This window comes from Orycteropus afer, unplaced genomic scaffold (genome assembly GCF_000298275.1).
Source record: "Orycteropus afer afer isolate SDZICR_OR568_19922 unplaced genomic scaffold, OryAfe1.0 scaffold00043, whole genome shotgun sequence".
NCBI lineage: Eukaryota > Metazoa > Chordata > Mammalia > Tubulidentata > Orycteropodidae > Orycteropus > Orycteropus afer.
Genome location: NW_006921630.1, coordinates 12,192,335 through 12,212,584, shown reverse-complemented (window position 1 = coordinate 12,212,584; position 20,250 = coordinate 12,192,335). Strand labels below are relative to the sequence as shown.

At 39.5% G+C, this 20,250-nt stretch overlaps 1 protein-coding gene and 1 pseudogene across 1 annotated transcript; one reads left to right on the top strand and one right to left on the bottom strand.

The window, feature by feature from the left end:
- Window positions 1-1,368: 1,368 nt before the first annotated feature.
- LOC103194314 lies at window positions 1,369-9,609 on the bottom strand (annotated as a pseudogene).
- A 617-nt stretch (window positions 9,610-10,226) lies between these two features.
- ARPC5 (actin related protein 2/3 complex subunit 5) lies at window positions 10,227-19,499 on the top strand. The gene is made up of 4 exons (XM_007937671.1): window positions 10,227-10,369; window positions 13,354-13,435; window positions 16,172-16,348; window positions 19,437-19,499. Exons 1-4 carry the CDS (start codon window positions 10,227-10,229, stop codon window positions 19,497-19,499), a joined length of 465 nt encoding a protein of 154 aa, XP_007935862.1.
- The last annotated feature ends 751 nt before the right edge of the window (window positions 19,500-20,250 follow it).

Below are 20,250 nucleotides of genomic sequence, written 5' to 3'. Positions count from 1 at the left end.
CAATCCTACTTCCGTAGTGATACTGCCTCGGAAACCCAAGGAGGGGTCGCTATGAGTCAGGGCTGACTCGACGGCACATAACAACAACAACAACAACAAACCAAAAATATCTCTTAAAGTCTTCTTAAAACCAAATAATTGTTTAGCTAAACTAGTAAAAAATGTCTGCTTTGAGCATTATGGCCTTTTTAAAAAGAACTATCTATATGGGAACCAAGAACAGCAATTGGAAAGATTAGATAGGAAACTTAGAGGGCAGTGAGTTTATGTTAACGGCAGAAGAACTACTCAGAAAAGGACAGTGAGAATGGTTGTACAACTCAAAGAATGTAATCGATGTCACTGCATCGTTCGTGTTGAAATGGTTGAACTAGTGTGTGTTTTGTTGTGTATATTACCAACAACAATAAAATTTTAAAAAAGCCAGAATGTGAACAGCAAAAAAACAGTAATAATATTACTATTGCCTAACTTTCACTCAGAGCTTGCTGTATGTCAGGTACTGTTTCTAAGCACTTAAGCCTCCCAACAATCCTGTGAGGTAGGTGTCTGATGCTGCTATCCCAGAAACACCACAAGTGAGGGGCTTTAACGAATAGAAATTTATTTCCTCACAGTTTCGAAGAATAGAGTCTGAATTCAGAGTACAGGCTCTCAGGGAAGGCTTTCTCTCTCTGTTGGTTCTAAGGAAGATCCTTGTCTCTTTTCAGCTTCTTCCTCAGCAATCTTCGTGTAGTTTGGTACCTATTTTCCCCCATCTCTGCTTGCTTACTTAAGGATGACTGGTTTAAAATACACCCTACACTGATATGACCTCCTAACATAACAAAGAAAATCCATTCCCAAATGGAATTATAACCACAGGTATAGTGGTAAGGATTTAGAACACATATTACTGGGAGACAATTCAATTCATAACAGTTGGTATTATAATGTCCATTTTACAGACAAGAAAATTATGGTACAAGAGTTTAAGTAATGACTCAAGTAGTGAACAGCTGAGCTGAGAGCCAAATCCAGGAGATCTAGCTCCATAACCCAGATTCTTTTTTCTTTTTTAGAACAACCCAGCAAAATAAAATTCTAGTTTATTGTTTCACACATACATCAAATAGGCCAAAAAAAACCTAGGAACTTAATAGACAAAAAAAGGAAAAGAAATCTTTCATCTTTGTCCTTTTTAACCATCTCATATAAACCAACTATTTATAGTACAGCTAAGTACATACACAGAAAAAATTACTGGAATGCTTGGAATAAGATTGTATTTTTTTGCTGTTTTCACAATTTTTTTCCCTCCTTTGAGATTATAATGAACATGGTCTCACCAGGAGTGAAGTCAGAAAGAAGTAGGGCAAAGAATGCACTCTATGGCGGTGAGTTTGGTTTTTTGGAGTCATCCTCATCGGTCTTGTTTCTCAGTGTCAGCATCACCATCCTCATCATCTTCAGCTGCCCGTTTGCCTATAGCTGCCTCAGCCGCCGCCTCTTCATCTCCATATTTTTCCTCACCATTCCCTTCTTCTTCCACCTCTTCTTCCTCCTCATCGTCTTCGTCTACCTCATTGTCGGCCTCCTGTTCGATATTCCTCATTAGCATTCCCAATACCGGGTACATCTCTTCTATTCTCTGACTCCTCCACAACCTCTTTCTTCTCCTTTAAGTCCTTAGTGGTGATCTGGGAGCTGGTGTCCACGGTTGCCTCTGACTGGTGATCCCATGCAGTGGATTACTAAAATAGCACAAATTCTAGGACTTGGGAGCGAAACTTACTCAAGTCCCCTGTGGACTGCGGAGGAGACTCGCAGAAAGCCCACCAGGAACAATGCAAAGATTACTTTTCAGAGCAGCCAGTCTAGAACCCATGCTTTTAATCATTATGCTTTAATGCCTCTCTAAGTAATAATGCAGACTCACCTAAAAGCCTGAGGAAGTTCATATCTAGTTAGTACCTGTTCTGTCACTTTCTGTAATTCTACTCAACCTGGAGCCCCAACAGGCATCCTCTGGACTGTGGGAGACAGGATGGCTGTGGTGGGCTAGGGTGGAGAGCTTAAATAGGTTCTAGATCCTAGAATGTTGGCCCTCTCCCCACCCTACTTCCTGTAACCCAGGACCCCCTATCAAACATAAATCCCGGGATTGTTTTACACCTTGGATGTCTCTTACTGTCAGGGCTATATACTGTTTTGGTTACCTAGTGCTGCTCTGACAAGAATATACCAAAAATGGGATGGCCTTAAGAAACAGAAGTTTATTCTCTCGTAGTTTGGAGGCTTTAAGTCCAAGTTCCAAGTGCCAGGCTCTAGGGGCTGGGTGAAAGCCCCTCAACCTTGGACTTCAGCTCTGTCTCTTGCTTCCGGCCCACTGAAGCTGGAGGCATCTCTTCACTCAGGTAGCTACTGGCTGCTGAGGCTAACAAGCCCAAGGTTGACAAAAAGGCACAGTCCCAATGTTACCAAACCACATGGCAGGCCATTAATTCAATTCCATTGTATGTCCCAAGGTTGGCAGAGCATGGCAGGCTGCTGAACAATGACAGGGCTACGTGCAGGGTCCAAGTGTGCCATAGGCTAGAGACCATTCCCAAAGCTACTTCTTACATATGGGGAAGCAGACCACATAACCAAAGCAGCTACTCAGCTGCTTGTGGTAGATCCCACCATGGAGCTGATTGCCAGTCTCATCATGGGGAATAACTACCACCAGCTGCCCAGCCACTCAGCTCGGCCCAGCCACTCAGCTCGGCCCAGCCAAGTTGACACACCACATAAACCAAGGCAGGGAACCAAGACAATGGAGCATCACTTTATTGCCCAATTGAGTTGGAATTCATTGAAATTACTAATTGATACCTTAGGAAAAAAAAAAAAAAAACTCACTGCCCTTGAGTTGGATCTGACTCATAGCAACCCCTCCTTGGGTTTCCGAGGCAGTATCACTCTGGTAGCATAGTGGCTAAGACACTTGCCTGCTAACCAGACGGCTGGCGGTTCAAACCCACCAGCCACTCCTCGGAAGGAAGGTTGGGCAATCCTACTTCCATAGTGATACTGCCTCGGAAACCCAAGGAGGGGTCGCTATGAGTCAGGGCTGACTCGACGGCACATAACAACAACAACAATCACGACTGAAGTAGATTGCCCAACCTTCCTCCTGAAGAGTGGGTGGTGGATTTGAACTGCCAGTCTTCTGGTTAGCAGTCAAATGCCTTAGGCACTACGCCACCAGAGCTCCCAATTGTTACCTAGTTACCTCCATATACCAAAAAAACGTATCCCTTTGGTGGTAGACTAAACACTACGTTAACAGGCTCTATGTCTAGTCTCAAATACTGGGAAAAGGTGGGGAAAGCTCACAGGAATATCCAAAAAGCAAACATCCTTTAAAAAAATCATTGTAATAACAAGGTTGTTTTTAGGTTAATAATGTATATAGTTCCTTTCAAGTTATTATGTGGTTTATTTAGATACTTGATTATATCCTTATTTTTAACACAAGGTAAGTATTTTAGTTGAAAAAGTGAAACAGACTTACTGAAAGTAGAAAATGGTGGTTAACAGCACAAGCTTAATCTAACAGCTGTAGTTCCCATCCCAGTATGCCATTTGCTAACTGAGTATCTTTGGCTGAGTTACATAACCTCTCTGAGCCTTAGTATCCTCATCCATAAAATGGAAACACTAATTCCTAAGTCCTAGAACTAGCACAGCGCCTATGGCATTTGACTGCTAACCAGAAGGCTGGTGGTTCACATCCACCAGCCACTCCTCAGAAGGAAGGTTGGGCAATCTACTTCCGTAGTGATACTGCCTCAGAAGCCCAAGGAGGGGTCACTATGAGTCGGATCCAACTCAACTGCAGTGCGTTGCATTAAGTAGAACTATTTTGAGACTCAAATAATGTAAGTACAGGGCCTGTTTATCAAATGTCAAACACACAGGAAATATTCATAAAATGGCTGCTATTATTAATAAAATATTAACAGGCTAAGAATGGAAAACAGAAAGGATAGGAGTTACAGTATGTATAAAATTTCATCAAAAATATCAGTCTGAGGTGGCTATTTTCTGTAAGAACTAAAGACGTAAGTTACTAGAATTTGTAGCAATCATCTGAGGAGGATAAAAAGATAAACAAGATACTGACTTTAGTATTTTTCTTAAATAGAGAAAAGCAATATGCCCATGGTCATGTAGTAATTATACGAAAATATTTTATTCAACTTCTTACCAATAAATTAGAAATCTAGATAAAATGCTTGATTTTTCTAGAAAAATACAGTCTAAAATTTTCTCGAAATTAGAAAATGGAACAAATTAATGGCCATTGAAGATAAAGGTGATCAAAGACCTAATGTAAAAAGATAAGCAAACCTAGATAGTTTTGCAGGTACATAGTATAATTTCCCAAGAATAAGCAACATGGGAATTTTCCTTATTCAGAACTATTCCAGACCATAAGAAAAATATGTAAATCTTCCCAATTCATTTGACAAAGCAAGACTAATTCTAATACCAAAACCAGATAAAGATAGCACAAAGAAATGAAACTATAAACCAATCTTACTTAAAAATATATTCTAAACCATGTAAACAAAATATAAACTACTCAAATCCAGCAAGGAATTATAAGAATAACGTTGAATAACCAAATAGAGTGTACTTTAGGAATGAGGAAATGTTTCAATATAGAAAATTACATATATATACCTCAAAACCATATAAATATAATTCATTACCTTCATAAATAAAGTTTAAAATGATATGATTTTTATCATTATATACAAAAAAAAGCATTTGATAAATTCAGCAGTCATTTTAAAGATCATAAAGTAATGGTAAATATGTTACCAACTAGTGAAATATCAAAGACATTTCCATTAAAATAAGAACAAAACAGGAAAGCGTATTATCACCCAATTTCTCAACACTGTTTTCAAGATTTTAGCTAATGCAACAAGTAAATAAGTGATATTAATATTGGGAAAGAAAATGTAAACTATCATAATTTCAAATGTTGTTGTTTGATACCATAGAGTCAGTTTCAACTCATAGTAACCCTTTGTACAACAGAACAAAACACTGCCTGATCCTGTGCTATCCTCACAATCCTTGCTATGCTTGAGCCAACTGTTGCAGTGACTGTGACAATACATCTCATTGAGGGCCTTCCTCTTTTTCGCTGACCTCTCCACTTTACCAAGCATAGTATCCTTCTCCAGGGAATGGTCCCTTCTGACCACATGACTAAAGTAGATGGAATGAAGTCCAGCCATTCTCGCTTCCAAGGAGCATTCCAGCTACACTTCTTCCAGGATGTATTTGCTCGTTCTTCTGGCAGTCCATGGTCCTTTCAGTATTCTTCACCAACACCACAACTCAAAATCATCAACTCTTCTTTGGTCTTCTTTATTCATTGTCCAGCTTTCACATGCATATGAGACTACAGAAAATCCATGGCTTGGGTTAGGCGCACCTTAATCTTCAGAGACATCTTTGCTCTTCAACACTCATCTGTCAGTTTGTCGTACTGTGGTGGCTTCTGTGTTGCTATGAGGCTAGAGGCTATGCCACCAGTATTTAAAACACCAGCAGGGTCACCCATGGTGAACAGGTTTCAGCAGAGCTTGCAGACAAAGACAGACTTGGAAGAAGGAAAGGGCCATCCATTTCTCAAAGAACTGGCCAGTGAAAACTTTATGAATGAATACCAGTGAAACACTGTCTGATATATTGCTGGAAATCTTTGAAGCACTACTATCTAAATAAAGGTCCTACTGAAAAATATTTCATCCTATGTACTCTATTTCAGTATGTAATGATGAAGTTACGTAAAATTCAAAGTAATAAAAAGGAAAAAAACTTGTGAAGTTTTGAAGGTTGAAGTTTCTTTCTGCATAAAATTAGTTGATTGAAGTAGGAGCATTAAGTAGTAGCATTAAATTGTAATATTATTTATGGGTAATACGATAAGAATCTTTATATTATAGTAATTATGTTGCTAGAGAATAGTGGTATTAAATCATCATTACCAGAACTGAATGTGGTAGTTAAGGCTGTGTGTCAACTTGGCTAGGCCTGGTTGAATGGCTGGGCAGCTGGTGGTAGTTATTGGCAATCAACTCCACGGTGGGATCTACCATAAGCAGCTGAGTAGGGATGTGATCTGCTTCCCATATACAACCAGCAGATTTGGGAACAGTCTCTAGCTTATGGCATGTTTGAACCCTGCATATAGCCGTGTCATTGTTCAGCAGCCTGCCATGTTCTGCCGACTTTGGGACTGGGACTTTCAGTGGACTTGAATTAATGGCCTGCCATGTGGTTTGGTAACATCGGGACTGTGCCTTTTTACTTGTCAACCTTGGGCTTGTCAGTCTCAGCAGTCAGCAGCTGTCTGAGTGAAGAAAAGCCTCTAGCTCCAGTGGGTCGGGAGCAGGAGGCAGAGCTGCAGCCCAAGGTTGAGGGTCTTTCACTCAGCCTCTAGAGCCTGGCATTTGAACTCGGACTTAAAGCCTCCAAACTGTAAGAGAATAAATTCCTCTTTGTTCGTGCCATCCTATTTGTGGTATATTCTTGTCAGAGCAGCACTAGGTAACCAAAACACTGAATTTTACTTATTTATTTCATATTTATAATACACATTTGATATATTTGATTAAAATTGAGTAAACTTGTTTCAAACAAGAAAAATAATAGTGCCATGCTGCAGGATTCAATGTCTTTGTTTTTTAAGTATTTACTAGTAATTTGGAGGAAAAGAAGTATATAGTGTCTTGGTTTTAAAAATCTGAAAAGAAAGATCTATTATAAAATAATTTTATCAAAATCTCTTCTAACTAAAAAGATCTTTGGCTCTTTACATCATCACAAAAAATAAAAAGGAGGTACATACTATGATATAATATTAACCTTGAGAAAACTCAGATTCAGTCCTGTTTTCATATTGGACCAAACCAGGTTATTTTGCACAATAAATAAAATATCTTAAAACCTTAGGAATCCTTTGGGTTAGGGGTTAAAAAAAGAAAAAAAAAAAAAACCCTCCAATACCATCAAGTCAATTCTGACTCACAGCAACCCCCACTGGGTTTCCAAGGCTGTAAATCTTTACAGAAGCAGACTGCCTCATCTTTCTTCCATGGGGCAACTGATGGGTTCAAACCACTGACTTTCTGGTTAGCAACCAAATGCCTTAACCACTATATCACCAGAGCTCCTTATGTTAGGGGCAAGTACTCATTTAAACTATTAAAATATGTAGAGTACTATTACCTAAAATGAATATCATGGTTAACATTAATTGAGGTAATTTTTTAATTAAAAGATAATTAAGAACAACTTTCTTCCCAAAAATATTTCCCTAAAGCTTTATAAATCTTTAACTATTAGCCAACGGGCATAGCAAGGAATATAATGCATCCATTCAAAAACAGTCTCTAAATATGATTCCAAAAGTAGGTTGATCATATATTTATTCAATATAAACTAAGTACCTAATATACTAGGCACTTAGATCATTTTGAGACAAAAAATACTGCACTGGAAAAAGATTTTTTGACATCTGAAATGTAACATACATTTTGGGGCTGAGAATTAATTGTAGTCAACACACAGAGCAAAATTCTGAATAACTGAAACAATTATACCCTTAAGCATCCCACTTTCTAAAATTCTTACTATTCTCTTAAATTGATTTCTATTCAGAGAGTCTAAAACAACAGGGGGGAAAATTCTAATAATGAATACAAAAGACTAGAAATATAAGAAAAGGAATGAATTAGCTCTTGAATCCTTGCCCCATTTGTTCAATAGTGCTTTTAATGTTCAATTTTCTCTGCAAAGAAAATCTTGGTTTAAAAGTACAAGAAGTACCATCTTTGTATCTAAAGAAGAATATCATTTAGCTCATACTAAAGTTAGTAAAAGATTGAAAAACTGGGGAAAAGTATTAAAATACATCTTTATTCTACTATATTATGGCATTCAACATTGTAATAACCTGATACATTGGTATATAACATTTTTACATAAATATTAACAACAGGTAGAAATTTTTCCTTTGCTCTTTTAAGAGAATCCTAGGGGAGTTTGTAACTTGGAGTCACTTTAAGAAATCACTTTTATCATCTAAACTATTTATCTTCTAAAAGGGTGATTTAATTGGGAAAAGAAAAAAGCCACATTGCTTCTTCCTCCCAAGAAAAAAAGATGCCATTCTATTTTTTAGGATTGTCTGTTTGTCTGTCTCTCCCTTGCTCTCTCCCTCCCTCACTACCCATTTCCTTCCTCCACTCTCCCTTCTCTCTAGAGATAGACAGATGGATAGACAGATATAGATAAATAGACATATATAGAAAGAGATATAGACATATAATATAGATATGACATAAAGCTTTGATTTTAGATCTTTCTCTTCTTCTTGATTCATTATTCTCAACCTGTACTGCCTTTCACCTGCATTGTTCAAGCATATATTCAGTACTTTCTGCATGTAAAGGAAGATACAAAAGCACTGTAACTCTCTGTCCTACAGAATCTTGCAATCTCTTCCAGGAGCAAGATGAAACACAATATATCATTAAGGAAACTGTACAACTAACAGCAAAGCCAACGGTACAGGTAATAGACATTTTATATGTATTTACAGTTTTAGAGCTTCAAAACACTTGTGTATTTAAATCTCTGAACAATCTGGTGAAGTATACATTATCCTCATTTTAGCAATAAAGAACCTGTGACTCAGAATTTTAAGTGGCATGCCTCAGTCAAACAGATTATGAGTGGAAGAACCAAGACTCAAAGCAGGGTCCTTTAATTCTCAGTGCAGGATTTGTATACACAAGAAACCAGAGATTGGACTGGAGTCCTCAGCAGAGGCAACAGCCGGCCTTCTTCCAGAGGTGGAACTAAACTGGACCCAGAGGATGACATGAAAATATGAAACCACCTGAGCAGTGTCCAACGAATGTCCAAATTAATTGTTTCTGCAAATATTTGGAGTTTTAATTAATTTGTACTTCAGTGTAATACAGAGCACAGATACCATGTCCTTAGTGCCTTTACTTCCTCTATAAGAGCTCTGCTCTCAGAAACGGGGATGTCTAATATTAAAAAACTGGTCTAGCGGAGTCATGTAAATCATAAACACAAATCTTAAAGATCTAGTTCTACTAATACATACACATTTGGTTTCCCTTCGGCACCGGAGCCTAACTCGCCCCACCTTTCTCTAGCATTCTTGCTTCAACTAAGTATTTTAAGATGTCAGTGATGACTGACCCTACCCCAAATTCTACACGTTCACCCCAGTCTTGCCACCTTACTCCAGCCTTGCCCAGACATCTTCCCCTCCCTCCCGATAGATATGATACCGAGTTCAGGTTCTGCAGGTCCTGTCACGATGCTGTCACCAGCACTGAGAGATAAGATATGACCTTTCCACTCCGTCCTTGGGGACCTCTCATTGGCTGTGCAGCGAAGTTCTACCCTCAGGGAAGGGGCTTCCAGCTCGAGAACGCAGCGCCGGGCAGAGCGCGTTCCGAAGCTATGTCTTCGACAACTAGCACGATACTGGGTACCCGGGCGTGTATCGCTCCGCCCCATTCTCCTGCCAACTGCAGGGGACTCGGTCTGGCAACCAGTCCATCCCACCCACAGGCAAGTCCGGGGCAGCCGGACCTCACGCAGGACTCCAAAGACTGCTTGGCGGCGGCAGCGGCAGCGGCAGCAAAAGCCAAAGCCACCCGCCTCTGGTGCCCATCGCCGCCAACCTAGGAGCCCCCTAGGATGGACCGCAGAGAAACGTTTCTATGGGAACCCCCAGGGGATCACGTGACGCACTCCGGCGACCAATCCTCTCCCCTATGTCAGTGGCACTGCTTTCTGCCCTCCCTCTCATTCCGCCCCCGCCAGCTTCTTTCAGCCCCGCCCCTTGCCTGCAGAGATTCTGCGCCTGCGTACTGGGTCCTTAGTGCTCCCGCCCTCGCAGGCGCTCCGCGGGAGAACGGGGGCGGAGTAGGAGGCTTGAGAAGTGCGTGAACCTGAAGGGGAAGGAGTGGGGCCAGCGCGCAGGCCCAGAACCGCCCTAGCCGCTGCTGCCGGCTACGCCCCAGAGCGGAAGAGGGAAGTGGAGGCGCTAGCCTTCGGGTTCCTGCTGGGCTAGGGTTGCTGTAGCAGAAGTAGCACTGAGAGGAGGCCCCTGCCACGGGTCGGGAACGGCGATGTCGAAGAACACAGTGTCGTCGGCCCGGTTCCGGAAGGTGGACGTGGATGAGTACGACGAGAACAAGTTCGTGGACGAGGAAGACGGGGGCGACGGCCAGGCCGGGCCCGATGAGGGCGAGGTGGACTCCTGCCTGAGACAATATCCTTGCGTTCGCAGCCTCCCACCGGGCCCCTCTGCCCGGACCCCGCCGCCTTTCAGAGTCTGAGGTCCATGGGCCCTTGCAGGGATGGGTGCGGAGCTGCCTCCTACCTAAGCAGCCCGCGGTGAACCTGATTGGGGTCCCCAATTCTGTGAGGGAGAGGCTTTCGCTTTTCTAACAGAGTCGCTTCAATACCCCAGGTTTCCACCCTCTGGAACTTGCTGTTCGCGCCGCGCCTCCCACGCCCCGGATTCCTCAGGTTGCGCGGAGTGCCTGCCTCCGGAACCGGCTTGGCCGGCCGCGCCCTCGAGGCGTTGGGGAGGCATTTGGTGCTGGTCATTGCTGCCGGGAGGCTCGGTGATTCTCCACAGGAGTCTATTTCCTGGGGTCACATTAGGCAAAAATGTCTTGATTTCTGGCGCCTTTCGTTAGTGGTTTTGATGGGGAAGCGTATTGGTGGTGGTGTTTTTTATTTTTTTCTGATAACCTTCGGCTAGTTTATTACCTGCCGGGAGCATTGGGGCGGTTCGCAGAATTGAAGCCCTGTGTCTTTTCTATTCGATGGCAGTAGGTTAATAGATGAGGTCTTTTCAACCTGTGGGCATTTTTCTTTCCTTATTTTAACGAGAAAGTAATTGGCAAAATAGAGGTTGCACAGAATTTGTTCATCGGAAGGGAAGTGAATACCAAAACTCCCGAAAAGGAAGCTTAAAGTCCTTTACCTGCTAAGAAAAGGACAATACAAAGAAAATGGGGAATGCATGTGCAGAATCCCTGGAATTACTTTAAATAAACCCCAATGAATAAAATATGGGTAGAGTCAATTGAATAGAGCAGAATCGGTTTTGTAATCTTCAGATTGTTTCCATTTTAGTTAAAATGTAACTCAGTTCCTGGTTTTTATTTTTTGCATATTTGAATATTCGTAACTCGTAATGAGCGTTTGCATGAAAACTTTTTAGAAAAATGTACATGCCGCAGTAACCAAAGCTGTAATTTTAGAGATCCTCAGTGACTGAAGTTTATACTTTTCTAGTTTTTCTTGAGCGTATGTATAAAAAAACAAACTCACTGCCATCCAGTCGATCCGACTCATAGCGACCCCCTTTGGGTTTCCAAGGCGGTATCATTACGGAAGTAGATTGCTCAACCTTCCGAGGAGTGGCTGGTGGGTTTGAACCACCACCTTTCTGGTTAGCAGTTAAATGCCTTAGGCACTACACCACGAGAGCTCCTTGCGTATGTATAATTAAAGCTTTTTATACTCTCCTCATCAATGCTTTATTAAATTATAATGGAGAAAATACATGAGTGAAAATACTTGGTGGCAACTATATCTAGTCTTAAAGGCACCTAAAATACAGCATTAAACATTTGTCAACATACTTTCACAATCACCTGTTAACTGTTTTGCATTATATAAGTATTTGTGAATGTTTTGCATTATATAAGTATTTGTGAAGTGTTTTGCATCTTTAAAAATTATCTTACCAAAGCCTTGAAAATACGGTAACAGTTTACTACCAACCATAGATTTGTTAGACCTTTCTCTTCAGAAGATAAGTGGTGAATATTACTTTTTTCAAAACATTCTTTATGGTGGATAAAGGTTTCATGAGATTAATTTGACATCTTTTAGGTGATTTGTAATGACTTTTAAATGGTACTGCTGTATCTCTTATCAGTTGGGTCTGCTTTTGAATCAGTTCATCTTAAAACATGATGACACTGTCTCTTTTATCCTTGTAACAGTCAAGGGAGACAGCCCTGCCTGCGTAGAGCGAGTCAGGTGCTAGAGATGGAGGAAACAAGTGAACTCTGTGTGGTTTTCCTTTTAGGGGAATGACTGTACATTCTGGCAGTCTGATTGGCCTTCCGTTTCTCATATTTGCTTACTCACTGATGCTTTCAAAGAGAGACTGGATTTAATAGATGTAGTCGAAGACAGTTTGAATAACCTTTATGAAATATGAAAGAATATATGCAAAACAAAATTTAAGCTGCCACCTAAGGGTCATATGAATTACTACACTTTCTATATTGCCTCTTCATCAAAATTCAGAGACTGCTAATGTATATCGTTCAAATTGCCAGGGTAATCTAGCATTTGAATTAATACAGAATACAATGCTAGGAAAAGTATAGTCTTTTTTCTCCTCTCAGTTAAAATCACATAAAAAGATGTATGTTTGATGAGAGACTGGTTCATTTTGGGATTTAATATTTCTAATAAATATTTTGGGAGCTCTGATGGCGTAGTGCCAAAGCATTTGACTGCTAACCAGAAGGCTGGCAGTTCAAATCCATCAGCCACTCCTCAGAACAATTCTTTAGAGATACTGCCTCAGAAACCCAAGGAGGGGTCACTGTGAGTTGAAATCAACTTTAAATTTTCTTTAATAGCACTCTGGGTAATGTTTGCATATGTGTCTTACTGCAAAATGGAAGGTTATCAAGGTGTTCATTTGATAAGTAAGAACCAAAAAATAAAAATAAAAAACAAACCCATTGCTGTCGAGTTGATTCTGACTCATAGTGACCAGTGACCCTATAAGACAGTAGAATTATTCCATAGGGTTTTCAAGGCTGTATGACTTGGAATCCACTTGATGGCAATGAGTTAATCTTTATGAAAGCAGAGTACCACATCTTTCTCCCTTGGAGCCTTGCACTGTTTGAACCACCCGCCTATGTTGGCATCCAAGCATTTAACCCACTATACCACCAAAGCTCCTTGCTAGTTACGAGCCAAGGGTAAACTGGTGTTTACTTTATTAACAAAAATAAGTCTATTGTTCTCTTTTGTTTTCAGTATTTTGCTTTTGATTGACGTCCTTTAAATCAGCACATTGAATGTCCAGTTTTGAATATAGTGACCATAGTAGTTTTTTCTCTTTCTACACAAAGTTGTATCCTAACAACCAATGATTCCTGAAGGTTACAATGCTTATAAAGGGCTGTCCTTTCCTGTTACCCCCTTAACCTCCCTCACAGGAAACATGGCAGCTGCTCTACAAGCAGCCCTGAAAAACCCACCTATCAACACCAAGAGTCAGGCAGTGAAGGTGAGTCACAGACAACACAGTGATCCCTTGCTGATACCTTCATTCATACCAAAATCTTCAGAATTTTTCACAAAATCAACAAATATTTTAACTATTTATCTCTCTGACATAAAAGAGCTTATAATTTAGTTTGATAAGTTAAAATTTACAAAAAAAATTGCACTCATAGCGGTATTATACTGCCACATGGTAGAGTAAGTTTAAAACGTTCAAATGACAGAGAAATCAGTTCTGTGGTCATTGTTAGAGGAGGCCACCACAATTGAATTTAAACAAGGGCTTCAAAAATAACATTTACAAAAATAAACTCTATTTGCTTGCTTTTAAAAGATTTTTTTTAAAAAGATTAAACTAGTACTAAGGAAGGTTGGGCAATCTACTTCGGTAGTGATACAGCTTCGGAAACCCAAGGAGGGGTCACTATGAGTCAGGGCCGACTTGACGGCACATAACAACAACAACAACAAATACTTATTATAGAAAACACAGAAATGTGGGGTTTAAAGGGTAATCATCCAGAATCCCACCACCCAGAAAGCAGTTGTTACTTTTTGGTGTGGCTAACCCACCAGCTATTCCTTGGAAGGAAGGTTGGGCAATCTACTTCCATAGTGATACCTCCTTGGAAACCCAAGGAGGGGTTACTGTGAGTCAGGTCTGACTTGATGGCACATAACAACAACATATGCTTATAGGTTTTTTATTTTTGCTTTTTTTTTTTTTTTAGTAAAAACAAATTTTAGAACCTTTTTCAACTGTAGAGCAACATACATGAATTTCTTTCCTTAGTAATAAGGAAATATTTTGTAATGTAATACTTTTTGATGGGAGCTCTGGTAGTGTAGTGGCTAAGGCTCTGGACTGCTAACGAGAAGGCTGGCGGTTCAAACCCACCAGCCACTCAGAAGGAAGATGGGGCAATCTACTTCAGTAGTGATACTGCCTTGGAAACCCAAGGAGGGGTCGTTATGAGTCGGGTCTGACTCGATGGCACATAACAACAACAACAAAATACTTTTTGATAGCTGCTTACAGATACACTATAGTTTATATATACCTATTCTCTTTTGGTCACACATCTAAATATTGACCTTTTTTTTTCTTGTACTGTAAATTCTTCGTTCCTTTGGATAAACTTTTTCCATCAAAGAGTGTTCTTTTTTTCTTGAGGCTTTTGTACATGTGGTATGGTCAAATTGCCCTTTAGAAAAGTGTAGTTTACACTCCCAGCAGCAGTCTTTTCACTAATTCTTAAGAACCCTTTTATTGTTTTATTCATTTTATTGTTTAAAATGAAACCCAAAGCATCAACCCCACTGTTAGTGGCTCTTTGTACATCCTGGTAGATTCAAGACTCTCTTTAAAGGAAGAGTAATAAATAGTAACTTAGGTAGATGCATAGTAATTATTTATGCAACAAGGGGGTGATGTCTTTGGTTTCTAAAAGTTGGGGGGGGGCTTCATTGAAATTTCAGTTTTACCACTTTCTGCTTTCATATGGGTGAATTTTATCACAGCTTGTGGATTGGAGGTTATAGCTCTGGAGGCAACAGTGTTTTTCTAAATTGAGTAATTGCATATTCTCTAAACTGAAGGTAACAATAGGTGGTAGAAACATCTTGTAAAATCCTGGCCAGCAGAAATGTTAAATGTTATCACTTTGTCTTGAGTAGAAGGAGAAACAAATTGTAGAAAGGGTAAATTAAGTGTTCCATTTGCTTGGCTTCATGAGTAAGAAAATAACTGCTTTTGGAGAAGCCTTTTGTCAAAGAAAAAAGATCATTAGCAATGAAAATCATGCATCTCATAACTATAGTCAAATAACAGTGAATAAAATATTCCTGACGGGTAGTCGAAGGTTGAATTGAACTGCAAATTGATTTCCTGGTTTTGTTGGGATTTTTGTTTTAAGATCAACAAGTAAAATTTAAACATTAATTTAATAAACTACCACAATCTGATTTCTTGGCAAATCCTGCCAGCTCTGCCTTCAAGTATGTCGAGAATATGACTGCTTCTTACCACCTGCACTGCTATCATGCTAGCCAGACCACTGTCATTTGTTCACTGCACTATTGCAATTTCTTCCTAATGGGTCTGCCTGCTTCTGCCTCCCCACCCCAACCCCACCCCCAGTTTATTCTCAATATACCAAACCAAATACACTGCTATCTAGTTGATTCCGACTCATAGTGACCCCTTTTGGATTTCCAAGGCAACAAAACTTTATGGAAGTAGAGTGGCCAGTCATTCTTCCATGGAGTGGCTGATGGGTTTGAACTTCCAACCTTCTGGTTAGCAGTCAAATGCCTTGGGTACCACACCACCAGAGCACCTTATTCTCAATGTAGGAACGGGCTAATTCTGTTATAATGTAAGTCAGATTATGTCACTGCTCTTCTCAAACCTTCCAAGATCATCTCATTTCTCTACGAGTAAGCCATAATCCTTACAGTGCCCTACAGGCCTTACATGATCTGGCCCCCTGTTAACCTGTCTGACTTCCTTTCCTGCTGTTCTGCACTCCATCCACATTAAGTCTTTTTGCTATTCCTTGAGCACACTAAATACACACTAACAGCACTTTTTCTTTCCTGTTTGAAACACTGTTTTCTCATATAACCCTAAAGCCACCTCTCACATCCTTCAAGAGTCACCTTCTCAGACTTACCTTTCTAAAACTGCAACCCCACACATACATATGTTTTGAATGTTTTGTTATTTGTTTACCTGCAGGATCGGGCAGGCAGCATTGTCTTGAAGGTGCTCATCTCTTTTAAAGCTAATGATATTGAAAAGGCAGTTCAATCTCTGGACAAGAATGGTGTCGATCTCCTAATGAAGTATATTTATAAAGGCTTTGAGAGCCCCTCTGACAATAGCAGTGCTGTGTTATTGCAGTGGCATGAAAAGGTAAGTTATGAATTATAAATCTACATGACTGGTTCCTTTATGGTAGAGAATAACAATGACAGCCTCTCTCGACTAAATAACCATTTGACTGCCTAGTGATATGATACATCTTTGTTAGACAAGTACATGAAAATGAAAGTTCAGATTTTTGTTTCACTTGTATTTGCACATTTGTATTAAAAACAGGTAACACTTGTAATTAGTCAATAATGATTATTATTCATTAAACATAATCTTGAACTTTGAGCTAAGAACTTTGCAAAAGAAATTAAGACAGCCCCAATTTATGCTGGTTGTCCCAACATGATTTTGAGTAGTTTCCTTTTCACTTTGAAGGGTCCCAGTTAGGACAGTAGTTTATGTGGTCATCCTATTTATGAGCATTTTGTTCGCCACCAGGAGCTCTGGTGGCATAGTGCCTAAGGGATTTGACTGCTAACCAGAAGGTTGGCAGCTCAAACCCACCAGCCACTCCATGGAAGGAAAACTGGGCAGTCTACTTCCATAAAGATTTACCACCTCAGAAACCCAAAGTGTAGCTATGAGTCGGAATCAACTCGAAGGCAGTGAGTTTAGTTTTCAGTTTTTTTCTGTTTGCCAGTTTATGTTTCATTTAATCCTCACAACAACTCTATAGTATATATAATCCTCATAAATATACTAGGAGGCACCAACAAAAAAAATAAAACTATTTAAAAAAAAAAAAACACCAGGAAAAATTGAGGAGCTATCAGATTGGAGCAGATAAAAGGAGACATGATGACTAAATGCAATGTGGAATCCTGGATTGGATCCTGGGGACAGAAAAAGGACAACTCTGAGTAGTAAAACTGTAGAATAAAATACAGAAATTTGAATAAGGACTTCAGTTTACATAATAGGGTTGTACCAATGCTAATTTCCTGGTTTTGATTGCTGTATATGGTTATGTAAGATAACATTACGAGAAGCTGGGCGAAGAGTATTCCTGAACTGCTTGTACTACTTTTGTAACTTTTCTGAAGTCTGAAATTATTTCAAAGTAAATTATTAAAATTATCATATTAAAAAAAGAGAGATGGTGGTGGTTATGTAAGATTACACATGTGATAAAACTCATAGAGCTATACACACACACAAACACACACATGAGTGTATATATGACATAAAATCTGAATAAACTCTGTGGATTGTACCAATATCAATTTCTTTGTTTTGATATTGTACTACAGTTGTGTAAGTTGTTACTGTTAGGGAAGGCTGAAAGAAGGGTGCACAGAGCCTCCCCGTATATTTCTTTAAGCTTTTTGTGAATCAGTAATTACTTAAAAGTAAAAAAGTTAAAATAAATAAATAAAGAGAGAGAGAGAGAGAAGGAATGAAAGAGACCTGCTGTTATTCCCCTTTTGGAGACGGGAAAACTAAGTACTCTGTTACGTCTTATTTGTTCCAGATGTAAGTCACCAGTTTTTGCCATTCTTATCTTTCATGTTGTTGTTGTTGTTGTTATTTGCCGTCAAGTCGGCCCCGACTCATAGCGACCCCTCCTTGGGTTTCCGAGGCAGTATCACTACGGAAGTAGGATTGCCCAACCTTCCTTCCGAGCTTATCTTTCATATACTACTGAAATTCATCCTCTCAAGTACATTTCTAATGCACTTTTCACAGTATCTCTTCTAGTGTGTTGCTATAGGTTCCTAACTGGTCTCCCAGCTGCCAATTCTGCCTCCTTCAAATATGTTCTCCACCTAGCCACCAGAAAGATCTTTTTAATACAAATCTGTTATTACTCTCCTCAGAATAAAGTTCGAATTCCCAAGTCCAGCCTCATCTTCCCCATCATTTTTTCCCTTATGCTCCAGTAGTGCCAACCGATTCCCTGAACACACCAATTTCACACTTCCATATCATTGCTTATGATTCTCTCTCTGCCTGAGTGCCTTCCTTTCCCTCTTATGTCAGTGTGTCACCTACTCATCATGTTAATGTATCATTTTCTCTAGGAAACCTTACCTGACACACTCCTCTATATCCTTAGGCTGGGTACATGAACCTTCTCAGCACTTTCACTGCTATTTATCACTCTAAGCATAACTCTGTCATTTCATGTATTATGTTAAAATTATCTGTTTATATGTCTGTCTCCCCAGCCAGACCAACCGATGCTATATTTATTCCATTTTGTATTCCCTAGTGCCTAGCACAGTATTCAGTACACAAAGATACTGTTTTTGAACAGAGAAGTAAACCAGAGCTTCAGATTCCTAATAATTATAACTTCCAATTTTTTTAAATAAAGTTGGAGTTAAAGTTCCCAAGTTAGCTATTAAATAGTATCTTGTTAGCTTGGGAGAAAAAACCTGACAAGTTGTGATTTTAATCTAAATGTTATCTGGAGTGGTTGATCCTAATTTGAATTTCTTCCTGATTGTGTGCTTAAAATGAGAGAATGAGCAGCAAGAATTTTTATATGATACTACAAATAAACTGTACTACTTCTATTAATACTCTTACTTCTTTAACTGTGCGTATCTGTAGTATCCTAAATTTATATCTGAGCACCTGTTTTAGGCAAGACCATTTTTGCTGCAAGAGTTCTGGGTGTTACATACAGTTTATGTGCTCAGCTACTAACAAAAAGATTAGCAGTTCTAGTCCACCCAGAGTCTTCTTGGAAGAAAGCTCTGGCAATCTACCTCTGAGAGGTCAGCCATTGAAAACACTATGGAGTACCTCTGACACCCGTGGAGTTGCCGTGAGTCAGAATTGACTAGATGGCAAATGTTTTTTTTTTTGTTTTATTACACTGCAGACTTTTTTTTTTTTTAACCTATTACTATTAATTTGGAAACAATATACTAGAATATAAACTGGAATCTCATTGGAATTTAAGTGCATAAAGTCAGAAATGTTGAGGATTTTGATTCCTATATCCCCAGCATCAGGAACAATATCCAGGGTATCATAAGTGCTCAAGAAATATTTATTAAATTAATGAATTTCAAAATCTATAGCTGTACACATTCCCTCTTTTAAAAAAGTATTTTGCGTAAAATAAGAATTGGTCCTTTATGATTCTGTTAACCTTTGCCTTTGGATTTGTTTTCAGGCACTTGCTGCTGGAGGAGTAGGGTCCATCGTTCGAGTCTTGACTGCAAGGAAAACAGTGTAGTCCAGCAGGAACTGGATATATGCCAGGGTGTGGAAGTTGCTGGTACAAAGACCAAAACAACCAAATGCCACCGCTGCCCTTTGGGTAGCATCTGTGTCTCTCAGCTTTGCCTTCTTGCTTCCTTTTTCATAACTGTAAAGATGAAAATTACATATGTCAGTTTTCCTTTCATGAAAATTGGGATAATACAGAGGAAATTTTGTCTGAACAGAAGTGTTTTCATGCTTTCAAAACCATTTCAGTCCTATGTATACCAGTCTGTATATAGTATAATTTACATTCAAGTTTAATTGTGCAATTTTTAATTCCCATTGGTTAAAAATGTGTTGGTTTTTTGTTGTTGTTGTTGTTGTTGTTGTTAAATACTGAGAGATTTGATTAGAATTTGAGGCCAGTGTTCTAATTCATTGCTAGCCAGGCAGTGATTTTTATCTAAAATATGAGAGACTGGCAGCTATTAACATTGTAAAACTGGACCATACTTCCCCTATTAAAGCAAAATATGTTTCTGGAACAAGTGGTGGGTGAGCACCACTACCAGTTTCCAGCTTTGTTCCTGCTTGCTTCCAGATAATGTGTGCTGTGAGTTTAAGTATCCTTCTTCCTCTCAGTATCCAGTAATCATGGCTTCTTAATTTCTTTGTGGCCACCCAGGGTCCAGAGCAAGGAGTCATGCTCTATACAAATGAATCTGTAAAATAGAGAGCCTGTTTGGCATGAGCAAAACTTTTGTTCCAATAATATGGCCCTA

Bases quoted from the DNA above. Each gene is read 5' to 3' on its own strand.
- ARPC5 (XM_007937671.1), top strand. From the start codon at position 10,227: ATGTCGAAGAACACAGTGTCGTCGGCCCGGTTCCGGAAGGTGGACGTG. The intron at 13,436-16,171 runs GTGAGTCACAGA...GTTTACCTGCAG, and splicing joins CCAAGAGTCAGGCAGTGAAG to GATCGGGCAGGCAGCATTGT. The intron at 16,349-19,436 runs GTAAGTTATGAA...ATTTGTTTTCAG, and splicing joins TATTGCAGTGGCATGAAAAG to GCACTTGCTGCTGGAGGAGT.